General features: G+C 42.5%; 1 protein-coding gene across 6 annotated transcripts in view; it reads left to right on the forward strand.

Moving 5' to 3' along the window:
• The first annotated feature begins 7205 nt into the window (after positions 1-7205).
• Positions 7206-25118, forward strand: part of LOC139576226 (protein C-mannosyl-transferase DPY19L3-like) — a 42146-nt gene continuing 24233 nt past the window's right edge. Inside the window, exons 1-4 of one of the 6 annotated variants that reach the window (XM_071402028.1) lie at positions 7206-7323; positions 8514-8634; positions 13264-13391; positions 23830-23920. In XM_071402028.1, the coding sequence (XP_071258129.1) occupies positions 8523-8634; positions 13264-13391; positions 23830-23920 (331 nt within the window). In that variant the 5' untranslated portion in view covers positions 7206-7323; positions 8514-8522. The other 5 variants (XM_071402027.1, XM_071402030.1, XM_071402029.1 and 2 more) reach the window with 5 other exon arrangements.

Below are 25118 nucleotides of genomic sequence, written 5' to 3' on the forward strand. Positions count from 1 at the left end.
TCATTGCAGGCAATCTCAATGCTGTGCATTACAGGGAAGACAGCCTCCTCCCTCATGTGGTACCCTTCCTGACATGACCCTCCAGCATGACAATGCCACCAGCCATACTGCTCATTCTGTGCGTGATTTCCTGCAGACAGGAATGTCAGTGTTCTGCCATGGCCAACGAAGAGTCCGGATCTCAATCCCATTCTGCACGTCTGGGACTTGTTGGATCAGAGGGTGAGGGCTAGGGCCATTCCACCCAGAAATGTCCGGGAACTTGCAGGTGCCGTGGTGGAAGAGTGGGGTAACATCTCACAGCAAGAACTGGCAAATCTGGTGCAGTCCATGAGGAGGAGATGCACTGCAGTGCTTAATGCAGCTGGTGGCCACACCAGATACTGACTGTTACTTTGATTTTGACCCCCCCCCCCCTTTGTTCAGGGACACATTATTCCATTTCTGTTAGTCACATGTCTGTGGAACTTGTTCCGTTTATGTCTCAGTTGATGAATCTTTTTATGTTCATACAAATATTTCCACATGTTAAGTTTGCTGAAAATAAACGCAGTTGACAGTGAGGACGTTTCTTTTTTGTTGAGTTTATATATATATATATATATATACAGTGGGGAGAACAAGTATTTGATACACTGCCGATTTTGCAGGTTTTCCTACTTACAAAGCATGTAGAGGTCTGTAATTTTTATCATAGGTACACTTCAACTATGAGAGACGGAATCTAAAACAAAAATCCCGAAAATCACATTGTATGATTTTTAAGTAATTAATTTGCATTTTATTGCATGACATAAGTATTTGATACATCAGAAAAGCAGAACTTAATATTTGGTACAGAAACCTTTGTTTGCAATTACAGAGATCATACGTTTCCTGTAGTTCTTGACTAGGTTTGCACACACTGCAGCAGGGATTTTGGCCCACTCCTCCCTACAGATCTTCTCCAGATCCTTCAGGTTTCGGGGCTGTCGCTGGGCAATACGGACGTTCAGCTCCCTCCAAAGATTTTCTATTGGGTTCAGGTCTGGAGACTGGCTAGGCCACTCCAGGACCTTGAGATGCTTCTTACGGAGCCACTCCTTAGTTGCCATGGCTGTGTGCTTCGTGTCGTTGTCATGCTGGAAGACCCAGCCACGACCCATCTTCAATGCTCTTACTGAGGGAAGGAGGTTGTTGGCCAAGATCTCGCGATACATGGCCCCATCCATCCTCCCCTCAATACGGTGCAGTCGTCCTGTCCCCTTTGCAGAAAAGCATCCCCAAAGAATGATGTTTCCACCTTCATGCTTCACGGTTGGGATGGTGTTCTTGGGGTTGTACTCATACTTCTTCTTCCTCCAAACACGGTGAGTGGAGTTAGACCAAAAAGCTCTATTTTTGTCTCATCAGACCACATGACCTTCTCCCATTCCTCCTCTGGATCATCCAGATGGTCATTGGCAAACTTCAGACAGGCCTGGACATGCACTGGCTTAAGCAGGGGGACCTTGCGTGCGCTGCAGGATTTTAATCCATGACGGCGTAGTGTGTTACTAATGGTTTTCTTTGAGACTGTGGTCCCAGCTCTCTTCAGGTCATTGACCAGGTCCTGCCGTGTAGTTCTGGGCTGATCCCTCACCTTCCTCATGATCATTGATGCCCCACGAGGTGAAATCTTGCATGGAGCCCCAGACCGAGGGTGATTGACCGTCATCTTGAACTTCTTCCATTTTCTAATAATTGCGCCAACAGTTGTTTCCTTCTCACCAAGCTGCTTGCCTATTGTCCTGTAGCCCATCCCAGCCTTGTGCAGGTCTACAATTTTATCCCTGATGTCCTTACACAGCTCTCTGGTCTTGGCCATTGTGGAGAGGTTGGAATCTGTTTGATTGAGTGTGTGGACAGGTGTCTTTTATACAGGTAACGAGTTCAAACAGGTGCAGTTAATACAGGTAATGAGTGGAGAACAGGAGGGCTTCTTAAAGAAAAACTAACAGGTCTGTGAGAGCCGGAATTCTTACTGGTTGGTAGGTGATCAAATACTTATGTCATGCAATAAAATGCAAATTAATTATTTAAAAATCATACAATGTGATTTTCTGGATTTTTGTTTTAGATTCCGTCTCTCACAGTTGAAGTGTACCTATGATAAAAATTACAGACCTCTACATGCTTTGTAAGTAGGAAAACCTGCAAAATCGGCAGTGTATCAAATACTTGTTCTCCCCACTGTATATATATATATATTACTTAAGGTCCAATGATGCAGCCGTTTTTATCTCAATATCTAATCATTTCTGGGTAACAATTAAGTACCTTACTGTAATTGTTTTCAATTCAAATTTCAAAAAGAAACAAAAATAGCTTCTTAGCAAAGAGCAATTTCCCAATAAATAATTTTGCTATGACTATCTGGGAGTGGTCTGAGTGGGGAGGGGAAAACTGAAAACTAGCTGTTATAGTCAGAGAGATGTGTAACTCTCTTATTGGTCTTATAACCCATTTTTACTGCCTGGTGATGTCAAAGCTCCATCTCCCCAAAACAGGCTGAAATTTCAGAAAGTCTTTTCAAACGACTCTGGCCTGCGCAGAGTCCCGACCTCAACCCCATCGGGATGAATTGGAATGCCGACTGCGAGCCAGGCCTAATCGCCCAAAGTCAGTGCTCCACCTCACTCATGCTTTTATGGCTGAATGGAAGCAAGTCCCCGCAGCAATATTCCAACGTATAGTGGAAAGCCTTCCCAGAAGAGTGGAGGCTGTTATGTAAGCAAAGGGGGGACCAACTCCATATTAATGACCATGATTTTGTAATGAGATTTTTGATGATCGCGTGTCCACATACCTTTGGTCATGTAGTGTAACTTGTAAATGCATCATGAGCTTAGTTCAACTGTCATACCCCATCAGAACCCAAAATATAAGTTTGATTTACTCCATTGTTTTTTTAAACAATGTAATTGTTAATGAACAAACACTGCATTGCCTCAAAACATGGTTGAAACTATACTTTTGATACAATGGATTGTCAGTCTTTGCCTCTATAGCTCTGTCTATGAATTTGAGAGTGGTTACATTTCTCCAGCCCCATCCCTCAGCTTTTTACCAAAACAGAGGCAGGGTATCTCATTGTTATTGTTTCTACTGCAGACTGTCTTTTTAAATTCTACCACAGAAGCTACATGTTAGATAAGGAAATCCATCAACAAGGGTGGTCCCCATCTCATAGTGGTAACACTAGTTTTGCACTACTGAGGGAAGAAGCAAGCTGACTATTGCAAGGTGCTAGCAGTGTTATTTTCAGGTTCACATATAGGCTAATTAAATCCTAGGCTCACAGACAGTGTGGGTGTATCCAGACAATATTAAAATGCAGATGAGCAGAGCAGATTGATCTGGAATTGAAATCAATAAGGTAAGGGAAGCTTTTTTTCTTCATACGGTTGTACTTCTCCCCTCGAAAGTGCTGTAACCCCAAGCTGCTAGTGTAGTGATAAGCAGAGGATGGATTCTCCTCATTGGGAATCAGACTGTCTGCTTCTATAATCCCTTCATTTTACAGGAAACCCTGACCGCCTCTCAGAGCAGCTAAGAAAAATGATTTCACCAACTCACTCGTTTACAAGATCAAGCTTTTACCTAAACCTTTAATGGTCCCCGTGAAAGTGGAGATCAAGACACAATTGGAAAAAAAGAAAGAAAGAAGGACTCTGGACTCACACTCAATTCAAGTGACTCTTAGGCCTTTCCAGTTGTGTAACATTTAGATCCCAAATTGCCAAGCTCTAAAAACCTTGTTTTTTGTTCAAGTAAGTAAAAAGAAGAAATCACTGAGAATTTTCTATCCCATGGCTTACGAATTCCAATAGGGTCTTCTGGGAAAGATGGAGGCTTAACTTTAATAGGCCAAGGCCTCTCACTTTCAGTCTTGCTTCTTGCACTTCGCAGCGATGGCATGAGTGGGTCGGGGAATTGAGAGAAGAGGGAGCGGGGGAGAGAGTGCGCAACCTACTTTTCCTTTGTGCTTATCAAGAAATAAACCAAGACAAACAAGCACCTTCCACGAAAAAAAAGGATAGCCATTAAACATTTACGCTTTTCTTGCCCCATAATCCTATGCTCCTGCAAGCGGCCTGCCAATTTATTTTCTTAAATCTCTTTGATAATCTTCAGCCCTTTCATGTCAGCAGCTGCACTTTCTATTTTTTTACATCTGGATGCCCAGAGATTTCTCTCTTGTCCTCTACAATGTCTGATATCTCAAAGAAATTCAATGGGGTCTCCATACAATGTAATGATTCAATTTGGACTTGTTTACTCCCCATCTTGGAGTGGCAGAACTTGATCTTTAAAAATGTATATGACACAATAAATTATGGAGTGGTCATTATTTCAGATCGATGCAGTAATTATTGGGTAATATAAGTACGAGATGTATTCTAATGGGGACTTTCAGATTAAAATAACAACCAGGTCAAAGAATAGTCTATGCGCTGTCCTGGTGTTTATGGGGAATTCATTTCCACCTACGGTGATGTATTCATTTTAAGTATAATAAAGATGAGGTGCAATTGAATGAACTATTTTCATAAGGAACTGGTACAGTATGTAATAATAACTACCCAACAAAAATATACAAATATCAAACCGAAAACTTTGCTCTTTGTAACCCACAAATCAATGTATAAAAAATGACAGAGTGTGTGTGTGTGTGTGTGTGTGTATGTGTGCGTTCTCTACATAATTCTGACATTGTTAAAGCACCTAAAATAAAATAAAACATGCTCGCCCTGTACATTTAAAAAAATATATATATAATATTAGAGATTCATTGCGCTATTCATAAATAATTACTGTCAGCATATGCATCACAACCATAAACATACAAGTATTTGCCACTATTATCATCACCTGTTATCTGTACAATATTAACACGTACAGTACCAGTCAAAAGTTTGGACATACCTACTCATTCCAGAGTTTTTCTTTATTTTTACTATTTTCTACTTTGTAGAATAATAGTGAAGACATCAAAAATATGAAATAACACATATGGAGTCATGTAGTTGGTCATGTAGTAACCAAAAGTGTTATACAAATCAAAATACATTTGAGATTTGAGATTTTTCAAAGTAGCCACCCTTCGCCTTGATGACAGCTTTGCACACTCTTTGCATTCTTTCAACCAGCTTCATGGGGTAGTCACCTGGAATGCATTTCAATTAACAGGTGTACCTTGTTAAAAATTAATTTGTGGAATTTCTTTCCTTAATGCGTTTGAGTTAATCAGTCAAGTCTATATTATGGCAAGAACAGCTCAAATAAGCAAAGAGAAACGACAGTCCATCATCACTAATTTCAAGAACTTATAAAGTTTCTTTAAGTGCAGCCTCAAAAACCATCAAGCGCTTTGATGAAACTGGCTCTCATGAGGACCACCACAGGAAAGGAAGACCCAGAGTTACCTCTGCTACGGAGGACAAGTTCATTAGAGTTACCAGCCTCAGAAATTGCAGCCCAAATAAATGCTTCACAGAGTTCAAGTAAAAGACACATCTCAATGTCAACTGTTCAGAGACTGAGTGAATCAGGCCTTCATGGTCAAATTGCTGCAAAGAAACCCCTACTAAAGGACACCAATAATAAGAAGAGACTTGCTTGGACCATGAAACACAACCTACTGTATGGACATTAGACCGGTGGAAATCTGTCCTTTGGTCTGATGAGTCCAAATGTGAGATTTTTGGTTCCAACCGCCATGTCTTTGTGAGACGCAGAGTAGGTGAATGGATTATCTCCGCATGTGTGGTTCCCACCTTGAAGCATGGAGGAGGAGGCGTGATGGTGTGGGAGTGTTTAGCTGGTGACACTGTCTGTGATTTATTTAGAATTCAAGGCACACTTAACCAGCATGGCTACCACAGCATTCTGCAGCAATACGCCATCCCATCTCGTTTGCACTTAATGTGACTATCATTTGTTTTTCAACAGGACAATGACCCAACACACATCTAGGCTGTGTAAGGGCAACAGTGGATGCTCAACTACAAGTTTTGAGATTATGCTGCGGGATTTAGAGGTAATTTGTGGTTTAGTACGTTACCCTGCGTCACTGCTTCATTGATCCAGACCAGCGCAAGGAGGAGTTAGAGCACTGATTATGTTTTTGGGTACCAAGGCGCTAATGTGTTTCTAATTGACAATGAATGGGCGACATAAACCAAATAGAAACTGATAATTGTGCACAACTTCAAAACTGAATTTCATTTAACTGAATGATGAGGATGAAGAAGGTGATTGAATTTAGAACAATAGTGTAAGAATTGCTATTCCTCTGTCCTGCACGCGCACACCCTGAAAAATACACTTGTTTTGTTGCTTCTACTCGTCAGCATTACTTACTAAAACTGTTGTTACACCAAGGTTTTTATTCTAAGAGAAACAAAATGTTCAATTATATTCCATGATATTCTTAAGATATATCTGTTGACTGAATATAAGCAAGTGATGTCTACTAAATAATCAAGTCGATGGCGCAGTCATATAGCCTCACACGACCTCAACCCAATTGAGATGGTTTGGGATGAGTCGGACCACATAGTGAAGGAAAAGCAGTCAACAAGTGCTCAGCATATGTGGGAACTCCTTCAAGACTGTTGGAAAAACATTCCAGGTGTAGCTGGTTGAGGGTATGCCAAGAGTGTGCAAAGCTGTCGTCAAGGCAAAGGGTGGATACTTTGAAGAATTACAAATATAAAATATATTTTGATTCGTTTAACACTTTTTTGGTTACTACATGATTCCATATGTGTTATTTAATATTTTTGATGTCTTCACTATTATTCTACAATGAAGAAAATAGTAAAAATAAAGAAAACCCCTTGAATGAATAGGTGTCACCAAACTTCCCGGAAGCTGATAGTGGTGGTGGAACATTTTATACATCTTACATCCAGAATGTAGCCTAAGTGTTTACAATTGTGTGAGTTGCTGTCTTTTTTAATTGATGTTGACATTCAGGATAATAATAAGCAATTGGACTACGATGTGGCGCTGTGCTATTCTGTGTTCTATGTATCGATTTTTGTAGGACCAGAATTATTCATATTCATTTATTAATGTATACATAAAAAAGTATCCGTTTTTCATCTCTGCATATTAAACAAATATTTTTTTTTTCTCGTTGTGGGTGACATAGAAGGCGCCGGGTCTGAAAATGTGCTACATTGTTTCAAGCCTTTATACAACTGAACTAGAGACTACGCATGTATCAAGTGTCGGTGGGAGGGAGAGAGGAGAAACCTTTGGACATCCAATAAGGGATTGCAAGCGCTGTCGAGGGTGAGGCATAAATGTATGAACAAGTGTAATCAAATCCTTTTTTGTTGCTATCAAAAACGACATTCACTATCGACCGAGCATGAAACCGATACTGAGGCTGTCCATTCGAAGAGACCGAGATTAGCGAGTGATGCGATCTGATATTTCATGACATTCTAGCAGCGGCGTGAGTAGGAAATGCCGCAGCAACCCAGGCCTGTGTGATGAATGAAAACAGCGAATGAATGAAAAGCAAGAGACAATTGTGTAGTTTGTTTGCGGTTTTTCATGGGTTACCACAAACATGTGTTTGTGTTTAGTTGTTTTTCTTTTTGCAAAACTGTAATGGCAGCATAGGATGATGGAGACGCAAAACACTTTCGATAGACAGTCAGTCACTATTTGATGACATCAGGGGACATGTTGATGTGCAGTCTGTCCCATGAGGTAACGGTGAAAACATTGCTCTTTGCTGTTCAAATTAAGTCAATAGCAACCTATACAATGACACATGGTAAATACGAAAGATGCTTTGTATTATACTATGGGTGTCCATTATGATTCCAATTCCATAACCTATATAGGATGTAATACAATAGGACAATGGCCTGCTGAAGGAGGCACATACCGCCTCAGTCAAGCAGCATCACACTTGGATGTCGTTTTAACTGATCATTTTCTAATTGTGTGTGAACGGATGGTTACCTCTTATGCATTTAAATGTACTTTCTACTCTCTCTCTCTGTGTGTGTGTGTAAATTCTTAAACACTTACTGTGTACCTATGTTTGTCCTCTGTTGCGTGCCTTTTCTTTGTTTGCTGAAATCCATACTTTTGAGTAAAATGTTAATCAAATACAACTACAGCCTGTTTCCTTGTTGAGATCCAATTGGCAGATGTGCATTCGTGCCGAGTTGCCATCTTCGAGCAACAGCAACGAGGAAACAGTCTGTGATTTGTATTTGATTAACGGTTTATTAAGAAGTATGGATTTCAGCAAACAAAGAAAGGCACTCCACGGCAGAGGATATGCATAGGTACACGGTAAGGGTTTAAGAACGAAACATGTTTATGAATCAGCGCATGTCGATTAGAGAATCGAAGGAGTCAGAGATTCACTCCTCCGCGGAGGAGTTGAGGTACTTGGCAGGGTGTGTGTGTGTACGTCCCTATCTTGTGTGGAAGACTAATAGCTGCCCCTCCTTTTCCAGTGAGCCACCATGACTGCCCTTAGGCAAAGGAAGGGCAGCAAAGGAAGTAAGGAGCCTGGTCCAGAGGTCCTGAACCAGAGGTTCTACCCTTCAGCAGAGCCCCTATCGAGGACTTCAGACGGTTAGTGTCATGCTCAGTATTCATATCAACCTATTGGACCAATCCCTGAGTGACGGCCGCACCGCGTGTTACACAGTAAAAAAAAACAACTGCTTTACAAATAGCATATATGCACCTTAACGCTCCCTTTAAACAATACGTAATGGAGTTAACAACGTACACTGAGCTCACTCCACAGCTATCTTGAAATGTTCGCGGATGGAGCCATCCAATTGGTATTTGGGTGGCTCAACCCATTGGAGCGTTGTCAACAAGGACGGTCACGTGTGTTGTGAAGCAGAGGTTCACTGGTTCGAGCCCTGTATGGGGCAGTCGGACAGTGGAGCTGTTAGCAGCACACTGATGCCGTTTACAGTGGTGCTGTGACCCGGATTGGCAGATGGGCTCAGCTCAACAGCAGGGGTAGCTCGCTGTGTAGCGACTTTTGAAGGGGTGAGTGTAGGGATGGGTACTGAAACCCGGTATTAAACGGGGCCCCTTACCGTGTACCTTAGTATCGATAAGCTCCGACATCGGTTCTGCTTTCAGTACTGGAGAAATTTAAGAAAATACATTTCCTGTTTATTATTGCTACATAAACGTTATCTTGCACATTTTATCTCACCAACCGTTTCTAATTTGCAATAAGATTAAGACATTTGTTTATGAGGCATTTTCGCTATTCCCAATCCAGAAGAGAGATCTCTCTCACGCGGAGCCTGTTTCTCTCACACGCTACAGCGCACACCAGAAAGACCCTGCTCTTAATTAGTGACGATGGCGGGGAGAACTACATGTTCAAAAGTGTGGTTCCACTTCACCAGAGTCGATGCTGACAATGCTCGTTGCCACAAGTGCAACAAGACTTTTTAGCTTGGAAGGGCAGAAACACGAGCAAACATCTATCGAAAGTGCATCGTGTACAGGCAGAGAAATGCACAGTTTTCGACTGCCCAGCTCGTAGTTCATCTCTCGTTGCCCGATCTACGTTAGGTATGTATGCTAGCAGCCTAGAGCCCACACACAGAGTTAACTAGATTATGCGAACATGGGTTCATGATCAGAAGGAACCATTAGACAGCTGATTGTTTAGCTATGGGTGCGTTCATACATTCAATCACCCATTTAAAGATGTTGCAACTTTTTTTTGTTGAAGTTGCAGCTACAATGAACCAAACCACTCCTCCCTCTAATACTGCTGGTCCAAGCCAAAGACAAGCCCAAAGCCCCTTCACGCTGGCAGCTAGTGGGAGGATGCCTGAGGAGAGGGTGAATGAGTGCCACCGAGCCGTGATCAAGTTCATAGTGAAAGGCCTTACACCCCTTTGCAACAGTGGAGTCCAAGGGCTTTAGGGAACAGTCTGTCAGTATATATTGAGTTGTATTCATTTTTAGGATATAGTAGTATAAAAGGGTTGTATGTTAGTCCCATCACTCCACAATACATTACACAACAACACAATAATTCAACACATGAAAACTCTCTTTTTTTTAAAGAGAGTTTTTTTTGTAAAGAGATGAGCAAGGCATTCAACCCCAAATGTACCCCTCCCTCCAGGAGTTACCTCAGTGACACATTTAATTCCTACCTGGTATGAGCTGAAGGATGTGCCAAAGCTGGCCTTCACATCATACGGGTGGACCAGCCTCTGTCAGAACCACTATCTCACTGTTACAGTGCACTACACAAGCCAGGGCAGTGTAAAACATAAGGTCCTCCCCTACAGGGCATTGTACAAATTGCAAACTGGTGAAGTAGTGACAGAGGAGATCTCAGACATTCTGGAAGAGTTTGTGATCGAGCCAAGCAAGATTGACGCTTTGACGGTTGATAATGGTGGCAATATGGATGTTGCCATCAAGAGGCTACACTTCCTAAAAATAGGATGCTTTGCACACACATTGAATCTGGCAGCGCAGAAAATCTACAAAGTGACTTCCATTGATAAATGGGCAGCCCGAATCAGAGCAGTGGTTGTGTGGTTCAAGAGATCCTCGATGTCCCAAACAGTCTTGAAGGAAAAGCAGCAGCTCCTTGGTAAGAAGCCAGTTCAATCTATTAGAAGTATTATTTTGAAATTCCCACATTTAACAATTTAATTCAATATTCAAGTTGTGCGGTAATGAAATGTTTGTTGTTGTTTCAGACCTTCCGCAGCACGCACTCATCCTAGATGTCAAGACCAGATGGAACTCGCTCTAATGATAGAGAGATTCATGGAGCTGTATCCAGCGATCCAAGCAGCAGCCTTGGACCCACGACTGTGAAAAGCAATGACCAAGGACAACCTGGACCGTCTGAAGGACGAGGACTTCCATAAGGCTGAGGAGTTTGTCCAGCTCCTGAGAATCCTCTATACATCCACACTGTGGGTGTCATGTGAAAAGAATGCCACCTGTGGACAGATCATACCCATCCTCCACAAACTGGATGAGCACTTCACTGTGAAGCATGAAGATACAACGTTTGTGGCAACCATCAAAGAGAAGGTGTGGGAGAACCTCTCTGAGCGCTATCAGGATGAGGACATTCAAGCCTTCCTGCATGAGGCCACAGCAATGGACCCCAGATTTAAAGGGAGGCCGGTAAGTGACGCCACCTGGGACAGGCTGAGGAAGGCAACTGTTAAGGCCAATGTGACAGGAGCAACACCAGGGCTGTCAGAGGAGCCGGAGCAGACACACAGAGCACCTGCAACAGGAGGAGGAGTGAGGGAGAGGAAATGGAGGAGACAGTCCCTCCATTGTACAAAACAAGGAGTGCCTTGGAGGAGCTGTTCTCACAGGAGGACAGGGAGTTGAGGTTGACGATCCAACAGGACACCTCGTCCCTCAACCTCAGCGAGCGTGTTGACCTAGAGGTCGAGCTCTACAAAGGCCTACCTCCCGTCCCTATGGCTGAAGATCCTGTGATGTGGTGGTGGGAGAAGAGGGCTACTCTGTCCCTCCTCACAAACATTGCAACAAGCTACCTCTGTGCTCAAGCCTCCTCCACCCCTAGCGAGAGGGTACTTTCGACTGCAGGGAACACAATGAGCCAGGAGAGGTCCCGACTTCTGCCAGAGAAGGCAAATATGTTGATCTGTCTCCAGAAGAACTGCTAAGAACTGTTAGTCCTTTTGCAGCCTACCTGCATGCCCCACCCGTGTTGCTCTACATCACTGTATTTTCTTTTGCAGGAAAATATTGTTTATCTAATTTGTTTTACATTTCCATCATCACAACATTAGTCTATAATAGTGATAAGTTCAAAACATTACTGTTTCTTTTGCTGTAAATAATTTTTTCTTATTTTACATTTCATAAAATAAAGCAAAGCAATGTTAATTCTGTTCTTAATTAGTTTCAGGGTTTTTTCGTAAGAAATTACAAAAATAACCAGAATACCGTTAAAGTACCGGATTGATAAGCGGTATCGGTAAGAGTAGTAATACCGTTAAAATCTTAACGATACCCAACCCTCGATGAGTGTAATGGAGTTCAGAATGTACCGTAAACTCACTCTACAGCTAGCTTGGAATGTTGCGGATGGAGCCATCCAATTGGTACCTTTTTAGGGGGCTCAACCCATTTGAATGTTGTCAAGGAGGGTGATCACGTGTTGCGTAGCAGAGGATCACTGGTTCGAACCCAGTATGGGCAGTCGGACAGCGGAGGAAGCTAAGCTGTTAGCAGCACAATGACCCAAGTCACATATACACACTAGCGATACACATAATATAGAAATGAGGACGTGACCCTTTGTTTTCTTATATCCCATACATAACTTTATTGCAGAAATACAATCTTGCCATTTGATATCATCGTTTCTCTATGTTGAATGCATGCTTGATAGTTTACGTTGTAACAGTCACTTGTATATTTAACTCCATCTAACTTTCATTGAACCATTTATCGGCAAACAGTAAAAGTTCTGTATAATGTCTTGTTTACTGCCGTGTCTCTAGTCACATGTCTGCGCAGCATGGATGCCGGCTGTGTTCTGGTAAAGGAGGTCCGAGCGGAATTCCGATGCTGAAGTATGTTTCTGGAGGGGCGTTGGGAAATGCCACCCCTCTATTCACCGCAGAGGAACTATTTTTCCCTTGACGTGTTAAAATAGCAAAGTACCTTTTCATTCATAGATTTTTTTTTGCGTACTGCTAACGCTAAAATAACTATGTTTAAAATCTGATCCGTACATTCCCACTTTATTTCATGATGATGTGTATTTAAAATGAATGGTGCTGACCACTCCCCATACGTTCTCTCTGTCAAAACGCTTATTTTCAGGTGACGTATGTACGTTCTGTTCCTGCACCTTAGATCTGTTCTTTTTTTTTTGACATTAGGACAGTCTGTTTTTCAATTAATGAATCAATTTTGTCTTTATTAAAGCACTTTGGTTTATTTTCTCTAGTCATAATTTGTATTTTGCAAATTTGATAAATAAACCCCCCCCCAAAAGATTTTGCACCCTATCTCAGTATCTCTTGTTGCCTCCTTGGTCATCCCTAACATCCTGTTAGGCATGGTGTCACATTGGTCAACGTAAGATGCTTATAGTTGCCTCATAATGCATACATACGAGAACCTTGTTTAGCCAAAGATTTTATAGGCTATCAATGGAGACATGTGATATTGTTTTGTGTTATGTTGTTCTCTCTTCAGGCGTATGGACATGGAGGACGGTGCTATGGGTTGCCATAGGTTGGATTGTGGGCATTAGTCTTGGCATGCTGTGCTGTATCTACGTGGCTACACTCCATGAAAATGACCTGTGGTTTTCCAACATCAAGGTGAGAATCCCCCCAAAGATGGCCTATCTACGTGGCTACACTCCATGAAAATGACCTGTGGTTTTCCAACATCAAGGTGAGAATCCCCCCAAAGATGGCCTCCCTGTATCACCATTGTTACTTGACTGTCCTGCAACCCACCCCTCGTCAAGTTCACATGTAGGAATCATATAGTCAAGTTGTTGGCAATAATGAATAGGGTATAGAAAGGAAGAGATCTTGATTTAAGTGTAACTTCTATGACATATCATGAGTTATGATCTATTTCCTTTGTTGGATTTCCTGATGTCATAAACACCTCAAGGTGAAACAGACGGATTTGTTCTCCACGTCTTTCTAGTCAGATTGTTTTTCAGCCCTTTTATAAGCAAAGTCCTGAAATTCAAGCCAGCGGTTGTTACCAAATCCACCCTGAGCCTTCCAGGACAGTATAAAAGAACATGTGATTCTGCCCAGAGATATTATGTCATGTTCAGTCTGACGTGAAGTGCCTTTCCTGTGGTCTGGGACGTCATTAAATGGACCACATTTTGAGCTTCTTGTCAGGCCTCCCTCCTCAATAATTCCCGGGTGTTGATTTTGTCAGGAGCAGTGGTAGTCGACAGGTTTTTTCCCTCACGGTGCTGTGTTTTCTCTCTGAGAGTCCAGGTGTATACCTCCCACACAAATGCACAGCACAACTCGGCCCACTCATCCACGCTGTGAATAATTTGCTAGTGTGTCACGGAAATCAAAGCGCACACCTAATTGAGCTAACCTGCATGGATGCACATTTTTGATTTTATTCTGTTTCTTTGTCTTTGTGTTGTTTTTCCCCCTTCTCTGTCTCTCTGTGAACGTAGAGAAGGTAGACAGATGTTCTCATTTATAATAAATGCGGGTAACTTTACAGAGCTGGCAGCAGCGACTCCCCTGTATTCAAACTCCATGTGTTTATTTAACACAGTGTTCAAGAGGATGACATCACTGCACATTGTGAGCCTAGCAGTTTCCCAGAAAAGTGTGTGTGTGTGTGTGTGTGTGTGTGTGTAAAGCCTGATGCCTGTTAATGCTATTCTAGTCGTGGCTTTCTAAGAGATATTAAATCCACACTGTGGAAAAAGCAACAACACTGAACAGCCTAGACGACAGTGGTATCCTATGACTACCGGTACTACCTTATATGATTCATGCTTTGTTCTGGCTTCGGGTAGAGATGACCATGACTGGAATAAGCAATGCTCTCCTTATGTTTCATCAGCTATCCTCAGGAACAATGTCTCTTGACTGAATCAAGTGGGGACTAAGTGCAGTAAAACATGCAGAATATTAATGTCCTTGTCTTGGAGTCAGTGGTGATTTGTTTGTTGCAGTTAATCTATTGTGACTTGAGGGCTGCATGGGAGAATGCCGGTCATGTCTGCTTTGTTTTGGGAGTCTGCTTGTTTTGAAAGAGACCGAATTGAATGATTCCATATTGTTTTTAAGCACCGTCCGCATGTTGGGTGGGTTTTGGCTCGGTGTTGACTGAATGTTACGGTAGCGTTTCTGAAAGGTAGGCATGTCTCTTAGTTATTTCCTATGGGACATCGCTGTTCACAGAGAAGCAGCTGCGTCCGGTCCTACTAAATTCATCACGTGTTAAGTCATGTCCATGACAGTTATAGCACCTACCGAAGCTTATTTCTGTCCACTTCTTCTCTCTCTCACTCCACTTTTTAGAAATATTTAAGCGGTCTGACAAACGGTTTTCCAAACGATGTTCCAGGCTTTTTGTCTTTGTCTTTTTCCTTTCTCTCTCTTTTTTTAATAGATGTGCCGAGAGGTCACCAGTTGTGGTTGTGAGTTGATTCGCCTTCCCTGTCCGGCGATTTCAGTTGTCTTCCAGAACACAGACCGAGCTGGTCCCTGTTTGCTTCAGATTGTTTTGCTTTTAAAGCTTTTTTTTTATGGCCTTGTAAAACGAATGTGATTGCTTTCTTTTCTTTTTTTCATCAACTGGTTATTAGACAGAGATTGGGCAGTTTTAAAAGAGCGACTGGGAAAACAGAAACCGAGTGAGTGGCCAGCTTTTTTCCCCCAGACTGTTTGCTGGATGATGAGAGGAGTGAGCTTGGAAGTAAGCCTTGGTCACATGGAGAGGTTCTAATCATGACTCCACCTGGGTACTTTCTCATCAGCGGGTGACTGCTGGATGTTAGAGGCAAGACGCGCATGAGCAACCCTGCATCCAGACATGGAAATACGCAAGAGAGAACTGAGCAAGCTGGAGAGTTACTGGGACATCTCTCGTTATGATATGTCTGCTGAAAGATGCGGTGGAGCAAGAGGGGGTTTAAGGGTCAGTGAAAGGGAAGACTCTGGGAGAGATTCCCAGAATTGGTACCGTCTGAGCATTCCACCTCTGTGGCCTTGGCAGACTGTTGTCATAGCAGCAGGGTTGGTATTGGCTGTGCTAACTGGGCTGGCTCATGCCTGGTGTGTTTACTCCATACATGAGAACCTTCTGTGGTTCTCTCACCTCAAGGTAAGCTGTGCTCTGCTAATGTCATCAATCAAATCAAATGTATTGGTCACATGCACGTGTTTAGCAAATGTTATTGCTGGTGTAGCGAAATGCTTGTGCTTCTAGCTCCGACAGACAAGTAATATCTAACAGTTTCACAACATATTCCAAAAAACACGTACATCTAAGTAAGGAATGGATTAAGAATATGTACATATATGTCCGAGCAGCACTGGACTAAGATACAGTGGCAAAGTATAGAATACAGTATATACATATGAGATGGGTGATTTAAACACAATTAAAGTGACTAAGATACTGTAGAATAGTATAGAGTACAGTTTACACATATGTGATGAGTAATGCAAGATACGGAGACATTATTAAAGTGGCTAGTGTTTCATTTCCTTAAATTGGCCAGTGATTCCTAATCTATTTCTATAGGCAGCAGCATCTGATGTGCTGGAGATGGCTGTTTAACAGTCAGTGGTGTAGTATACAATACAGTATATACAGTTGAAGTCGGAAGTGACGTTTCGGGTAGCCTTCCACAAGCTTCCCACAATAAGTTGGGTGAATTTTGTCCCATTCCTCCAGACAGAGCTGGTGTAACTGAGTCCGGTTTGTAGGCCTCCTTGCTCACACATGCTTTTTCAGTTCTGCCCACAAATTTTCTATGGGATTGAGGTCAGGGCTTTGTGATGGCCACTCCAATACCTTGACTTTGTTGTCCTTAAGCCATTTTGGCACAACTTTGGAAGTATGCTTGGGGTCATTGTCCATTTGGAAGACCCATTTGCGACCAAGCTTTAACTTCCTGACTGATGTCTTGAGATGTTGCTATCCACACTGATGTCTTGAGATGTTATATCCACACAAATTTTCTTCCTCATGAAGCCATCTATTTTGTGAAGTGCACCAGTCCCTCCTGCAGCAGAGCACCCCCATAACGATTGTCATTATGGCCAAACAGTTCTATTTTTGTTTCATCAGACCAGAGGACATTTCTCAAAAAAGTATGATCTTTGTCCCCGTGTGCAGTTACAAACCGTAGTCTGGCTTTTTTATGGCGGTTTTGGAGCAGTGGCATCTTCCTTGCTGAGTGGCCTTTCAGGTTATGTTGATATAGGACTCATTTTACTGTGGATATGGATACTTGTGTACCTGTTTCCTCCAGCATCTTCACAAGGTCCTTTGCTGTTGTTCTGGGAATGATTTGCACTTTTCGCACCAATGTACATTCATCTCTAGGAGACAGAATGCGTCTCCTTCCTGAGCGGTATGACGGCTGCGTGGTCACATGGTGTTTATACTTGCATGCTATTGTTTGTACAGATGAATGTGGTACCTTCAGGTGATAAGAAATTGCTCCCAAGGATGAACCAGACTTGTGGAGGTCTACAATGTTTTGGGGGGCTGATTTCTTTAGATTTTCCCATGATGTCAAGCATAGAGGCACTGAGTTTGAAGGGAGGCCTTGAAATACATCCACAGGTATACCTCCAATTGGCTCAAATTATGTCAATTAGCCTATCAGAAGCTTCTAAAGCCATGACATCATTTTCTGGACTTTTCCAAGCTGTTTAAAGGCACAGTCAACTTAGTGTATGTAAACTTCTGTCCCACTGGAATTGTGATACAGTGAATTATAAGTGAAATAATCTGTCTGTAAAGAATTGTTGGGAAAATGACTTGTGTCATGCACAAAGTAGATGTCCTAACCGACTTGCCAAAACTATAGTTTGTTAACAAGAAACTTGAGTGGTTGAAAAACAAGTTTTAATGACTCCAACCTAAGTGTATGTAAACTTCCGACTTCAACTGTACATATGAGATGGGTGATGCAGTATGTAAACACAGTTTAAAAGTGACTAAGATACCGTAGAATAGTTTGGAGCAGGGATGCACAATATATCGGTGAACATATCAGAATCGGACGATATTAGCTAAAAATGCCAACATTGGCACCGGCCCGATGTCTAGTTTAATTTTGTGCTACACGTTCAACACAGCATTCCTGACCTAGCCCACAATGTCTGCCTTGTGGATCGAGCAGTCAACAAGTCGAGCAGTCATTTGAAAGAGTAAGAACATTTCAGCGAGACAACTCAAAGGCGCAATCCATTAACGGCAAGATAATTCATTGCCCTTGACAATCAACCGTTCTCTGTCGTGGGCGATGGTGGTTGCGCACCGGTACACACTACCAAGTGTGCTATTTTTCAGATGTTGCCCTACCGGAGTTACACAGTAATAGCGTCACTGCTATTAGCTTCACGACTGACATTTGGACCTGCGACATCAACCCCATGAGCATGCCGAGTCTGACATCACAATGGGTCGTCGAGGATTTCGTACTGAGGAAAGTCGTATTGCATGCTCATGAATGTTCTGGTTCTCATACTGCTGCTGCCATTTCAATAGCATTTGAGAACATGTTTGAAGCTTGGAAACATGAACACACTAGCTAGCTCCATTCGACCAACTGACTCGAGAAATAAACTCATCAACTGCGCCTGCAGCAGACGTGATACCCTCTGTCATGGCATTGAAACGCCTGCTCAACAAAACTGCTGACACAGGCTGCGAGCAAGCGATTTGGTGGTATTCTCTATTTACGGTGTCGCCACCATGCTTTATGCTGTTACTTCGATGCAGACAAGAAACATGGTTTACGTGAAATGTTACCTACACAGCTGGACAAGATGGAAACGGACACCGTGACAGTGCGCACCGAGGAAGAGAGGCCACGGACAGACAGAGCTGAAACTTCACTGCTTGACATGTATGATGAAATCCTGGTTGAGACTGAAACAACTGAACTAACGAACAATGAAACAGCACAGCAAGTAAGTGAAAGTAGGTTTTGATTATGTTTTACTGGTAATGGGGACATATGTAAATGCTAACAAAATCACTTTTTGGTGTGTGTAACCTTTATTTAACTAGGCAAGTCAGTTAAGAACAAATTCTTATTTACAATGACGGCCTACCCCGGCCAAACCCAGACGACGCTGGGCCAATTGTTCACCGGCCTATGGGACTCCCAATCACGGCCGGATGTAATACAACCTGGATTCGAACCAGGGACTGTATTGACGCCTCTTGCACTGCGATGCAGTGTCCATGTGTGTGTTTTAACTATTTAACTGTACTAGAATGCTTAAAAGGCCGCTAAAACTAAAAATATTGGTTATCGTATCGTTTTTTTTTGGCAAGGAAAATATTGCATATCTGTATCGGCCAAAAATGTCATATCGGTGCATCACTAGTGTGGAGTGCAGTTTAAACATATGAGATGAATAATGCTAGATACGGAAACATTATTGAAGTGGCTAGTGGTCCATTTCTAAAAGTGGCCAGTGATTCCTAATCTATGTCTATAGGTAGCCGCCTCTGATGTGCTAGTGATGGCTGTTTAGCAGTCTGATGGCTTTGAGATAGAAGCTGTTTCTCAGTCTCTAGGCCCCAGCTTTGATGCACCTGTACTGACCTCGCCTTCTGGATGATAGCGGGGTGAACAGGCAGTGGCTCGGGTGGTTGATGTCCTTGATGATCTTTTTGGCCTTCCTATGGCATCAGGTGCTGTAGGTGTCCTGGAGGGCGGGAAGTTTACCCCCGGTAATGCGTTGGCCAGACCACACCACCCTCTGGAGAGCTTTGCGATTGTGGGCGGTGCAGTTACCGTACCAGGCGGTGATACAGCCCGACAGGATGCTCCTGAGGTTGAAGAGGCGCTGTTGCATCTTATTCACCATACTGTCTGTGTGGGTGGACCATTTCAGTTTGTCAGTGATGTGTACGCCGAGGAACTTGAAGCTTTCCACCTTCTCCACTGTGGTCCCATCGATGTGGATAGGGGGGTGCTCCCTCTGCTGTTTCCTGAAGTCCACGATCATCTCCTTAGTTTTGTTGAGGTTATTTTCCTGGCACCAGGCTCCCAGAGCCCTCACCTCCTCCCTGTAGGCTGTCTCATCATTGTTGGTAATTAAGCCTACTACTGTTGTCATCTGCAAACTTGATGATTGAGTTGGAGGCGTGCTTGGCCACGCAGTCATGGGTAAACAGGGAGTACAGGAGGGAGCACCAGTGTTGAGGATCAGTGAAGAGAAGGTGTTGTTTCCTACCTTCAACACCTGGGGGCGACCCATCAGGAAGTCCAGGACCCAGTTGCACAGGGCGGGGTTCAGACCCAGGGCCTCTAGATTGATGATGAGCTTGGAGGGTACTATGGTGTTAAATGCTGAGCTATTGTCAATGAACAGCATTCTTACGTAGGTATACCTTTTGTCGAGATGGGACAGGGCAGTGTGCAGTGTGGTGACGATTGCATTGTCTGTGGATCTATTGGGGCGGTAAGCAAATTGAAGTGGGTCTAGGGTGGCAGGTGATATGATCCTTGACTTGTCTCTCAAAGCACTTTATGATGACATAGGTGAGTGCTATGGGCCGATAGTCATTTGGTTAAATTACCTTTGCTTTCTTAGGTACGGGGACAATGTTGGCCATCTTGAAGCATGTGGGAACAACAGACTGGGATAGGGAGAGATTGAATATATCTGTAAACACACCAGTCAGCTGGTCTGCGCATGCTTTGAGGACGCGGCTAGGGATACCATCTGGGCTGGCAGCCTTGCGAGGGTTAACACGCTTAAATGTCTTACTCATATCGGCCACGGAGAAAGAGAGCCCAGAGTCCTTGATAGCGGGCAGCGTCGGTGGCACTGTATAATCCTCAAAGCGAGTGAAGGTGTTCAGCCTGTCCGGAAGCAAGACGTCGTTGTCCGCAATGTGGCTGGTTTTCCTTTTAGAATTCGTGATTGTCTGTAGACCTTGCCACATAGGTCTCGTGTCTGAGCCGTTGAACTGGGACTCAACTTTGTCCCTATACCGATGTTTAGCCTGCCTGATTGCTTTGCGGAGGGAATAACTACACTGTTTGTATTCTTCCATATTCCCAGTCTTCTTGCCCTGGTTAAATGCGGTGGTTCGCGCTTTCAGTTTTGCGCGAATGCTCCCATCTATCCATGCTTTCAGGGAGCCCGGTACACCCCTTTTGTATAATGGGATGATGTTGCCATTTCTGAAAAGTACTTGCAATACAGGTTAACATTCTTTAAAATATTCAACTTGTGAATTAACAGCAATTGGGGAGATAATCTTGGTTAACCCAGAACTAAAATCTTGTGTAATGTGTTTAGATGCTCGACAACGGTACCATTTATTTAAGTGATAATGCCAGTGAAGCCGGTGCTTGGAAGATATATTTGCACGGGTGTTGTTAGGCCTGAGAAAAGTCGAGGGCTGGCAAACTGTGCCAATATATCCTCCACCGGCTTCGAGGGCATTATCACTTTTATACAATGGGTCACCAACATATCCAAATAATGATTTACATATTTTAATTAAAAATTTTATTTTGATTAATTTATTCTTACTGTTTCATCCTTCCACAAGATATAGTCCCAACACAAATCTAGGGTTGCTATTCAAGCCGGCTGGTCGTTTGTTCTATCGTTCCGTTGCCATACCAGCTGGCAACGTTCTTATCCCTTGCTTGCTAGCTAGCTAGCCAACTACGGCTAACTTACAGTCACGTCAAACAGTGTAGCCAGAATAACAGCAAAGTAGCTGCATTTGCGTTTGTTTAAGCAGTTTTCTTGTGACATTTATTTGGATTTGTCCATAATGAGATAATGATGCTTGATTTTGCCTGGCATAGAAGATGTGCTCTCTCGTCAAGACACTGTTGTTCAGAGGAGCTAGCCAACAACACAGCTAACACAATCACTTCAAACTGAAGCTGGAAATACAGCAAACTAGCTGCATTTTGTTTTAGCTGCTTTCTTTTGATATGTATTTGTATATATATCCATAATCCTGCTGCTGATTCATGATTTTTACTGTCTGAAAAAAGCTGCATGCCTGTCATTTATTTATATCATTTAACCTCTATTTAACTAGGCTGTCTCCATAACAAGGCTGTCTCGTCTGTCTCATCCCGACTCCTGACACTTTCATTACTATGTGACAGCTGGAGATCAAATTTGAATATTGAAACAATGTTGCAAATGTTAGAGAGACAGCGAGGTTTATTCAAATCTCTACTGTTGAAAACGAAATGTTAGTGTAAAAGAAATGTGAGATAATGTCTTGATATGTTTTATAGTGGAGATCAAGTTTATAAATTGCCTGGCTGGGCTGATGAGACAGTGGATTGGGCAGTTAGATGCAACAGAGTAAATGGGCATTTTAACGTCATTCAGGATTAGACCCACCCGTTGTATAAATGTAGGTAATCTGTCCACGAGAGATTATTGAGAAGATAGCAGGGGTTGTATTGTGGTTACATTTAAAAAATATATATTCTATAATGAAGTTATAAAGAGATGTAATCTCATTTATATTTTTCCCAGGTGCATCCATTTGCAGGCTTCCTACTCTCTGTCATTTCCCACACGACGTCAGTAATGCTGCGTATCCAGCACAATGTCTCAGGGGAGGACGTTATATTTCACTGTCCCATTCTTAACCACGCATTTTTAATGCACCCGTCTATTATAGTCAACATGTTTAAGGCTCAGACAGTATTAACGGCTGTGCATGCATGAAACATTTTTTCTGTGAAGTTTTTCCATGTATAGTGCATTCAGAAAGTATTCAGACCCCTTAACTTTTTCCACATTTTTGTTACGTTATAGCCTTATTCCAAAATGTATTAAATGATTTATATGTTCTCATCAATCTACACACAATACCCCATAATATAAAAGCAAAAACAGGTTTTTAGAAATGTTTGCAAATTTATTTGAAATAAAAAAACAGAAATACCTTATTCACATAAGTATTCAGACCCTTTGCTATGAGACTCGAAATGGAGCTTAGGTGCATCTTGTTTCCATTGATCATCCTTGAGATGTTTTATCCAACTTGATTGGAGTCCACCGGTGGTAAATTCAATTGATTGGACATGATTTGGAAAGGCACACACCTGTCTATATAAGGTTCCACAGTTGACAATGCATGTCAGAGGAAAAATCAAGCCATGAGGTCGAAGGAATTGTCTGTCGAGCTCCGAGACATGATTGTGTCGAGGCACAGATCTGAGGAAGGGTACCAAAACATTTCATCTGCAATGAAGGTCCCCAAGAACACAGTGGCCTCCATCATTCTTAAATAAAAGAAGTTTGGAACCACCAAGACTTTTCCTGAAGCTAGCCAAACTGAGCAATCGGGGGAGAAGGGCTTTGGGGGATGTTTTTCAGTGGCAGGAACTGGGAGACTAGTCAGGATCAAGGAAAAGATGAACCGAGCCAAGTAAAATGAAAACCTTGATGAAAACCTGCTCTAGAGCATTCAGGACCTCAGACTGGGGCGAAGGTTCACCTTCCAACAGGACAACGATCATAAGCACACAGCCAAGAAAACACAGGAGTGGCTTCGGGACAAGTCTCTGAATGTCCTTGAGTGGCCCAGCTAGAGCCCAGACTTGAACCCAATCTAACATCTCTGGAGATACCTGAAAATAGCTGTGCAGCGACGGTCCCCATCCAACCTGACAGAGCTTGAGAGGATCTGCAGAGAAGAATGGGAGAAACTCTCCAAATACAGTTGTGTCAAGCTTGTAGCGTAAATACCCAAGAATCGCTGCCGAAGGTGCTTCAACAAAGTACTGAGTAAAGGGTCTGAATACTTATGTAAATGTGATATTTCAGTTTAAAAAATGTATACATTTGCAAACAATTATGGGGTGTTGTGTGTAGATTGAGGGGGGAAAAACTATTTAATCCATTTTAGAATAAGGCTGTAACGTAACAAAATGTGGAAAAAGTCAATGGGTCTGAGTACTTTATGAATGCACTGTTCCTGTTGTTCATATGGAGAACTTATCTTTGTTTTTTTGTGTTGTTTTTATGTTTTGTAAATGTATTTTCATCTCTACTTATATTTTAGGAAGTTGAGCGTGAAATCTCCTTTCGGACAGAATGTGGCCTGTACTACTCGTACTATAAACAGATGTTGAGAGCTCCCTCCATACAGCAAGGTATGGTACAATGACTGTTACTCACAGTAGATATAGGCTAACCCCCCCCTACTCCCACAATCCCCTCAGGTTATTCTACTAGTCATCTCGGGAAAGAGCACAGAGGCTACTGAGAATCATAACCTTTTATGGTCACAAGTGCTCTTTCAGAACTCAATGCCCTGGAAATGAGCCCATTCACATTTAAAACATTTCCTTCTCTTGTAAACTCTGGACAGTCATCTTTTCGCCCACTCTATAAAATAAATGTATTTTAATTATGCAGCATTTGCCAAAAGAGAGGTCCTTAAATAGCGAGACAGAGGGCATTGGCATACCCCTCGGTCCACTTGTCTGTCTGGTCGCGTCCCTTCATCATTATGTAACGAGGGAGGTATTTGACCAATGGCTTGTTATGTAACCATGGTAACAAAGCTAGTTAAAAGGGAGACAATGAAGAAGAAAAAAAAGAAAAAAACAATGGCATTGTAAGTGACCTGTGTCATACTTTATCTTTTAACAGGACCTCTCAGGATGGGGTGTTGTATTTATGCATGGATATAGCGCAGTCATTTTGCCTGGCTCTAATCAAAGGCCTGGAGCGAAACCTCAGATCTTTGTTGCTATTTTCGAGGTACTGTTTGCTCATACCAAACGTAATTCAATAACGCTCTTGCCCAGCAGACTGGAAACATGATCACACTTTGTTTACATGATTCCATCTGCCCAAGTTAGCGTGATCCTATCCCGGCATCATAACTCGGCAGAGTTAATATGAGATCAGAGTGATGCGTCACCGTTTTTTAAATTGTCACGCAAATGTGGAATTAGTATCTCACACCCTATAACTCTGGAGAAGTTAGTCTGTTTAGTTTGAATGAGTTGCTGTATTACTCTAAACTTTCTGTGACTGGTCCACTTTCAGTATATAAAGTAAGTGTCCAGTGAAAATCTCACTTTTTAAAAGTTAAGGACCGTAAAAAAAAAAAAAAACTTGCTATTTCCTCATAAAGGATGATGACATCCTCATGAGGAGGATGAGCTGGCCAATCAGTTGTCTATTCGCATTAATATTTTTAATGAGCGGTTACTCGCCGACACAATAGAGTAGTGAGGAAGAGGAGGAGCTCCGCTGGCCGTTCGTGTCTGGAAGTAATTTAGCCGTTGATTGTAGCCATTGGCACTCTGTAGTTGCAATTTTCTCTAGTTTTCTCGTGTC

Source organism: Salvelinus alpinus, chromosome 5 (genome assembly GCF_045679555.1).
Source record: "Salvelinus alpinus chromosome 5, SLU_Salpinus.1, whole genome shotgun sequence".
Classification (NCBI taxonomy): Eukaryota; Metazoa; Chordata; class Actinopteri; order Salmoniformes; family Salmonidae; genus Salvelinus; species Salvelinus alpinus.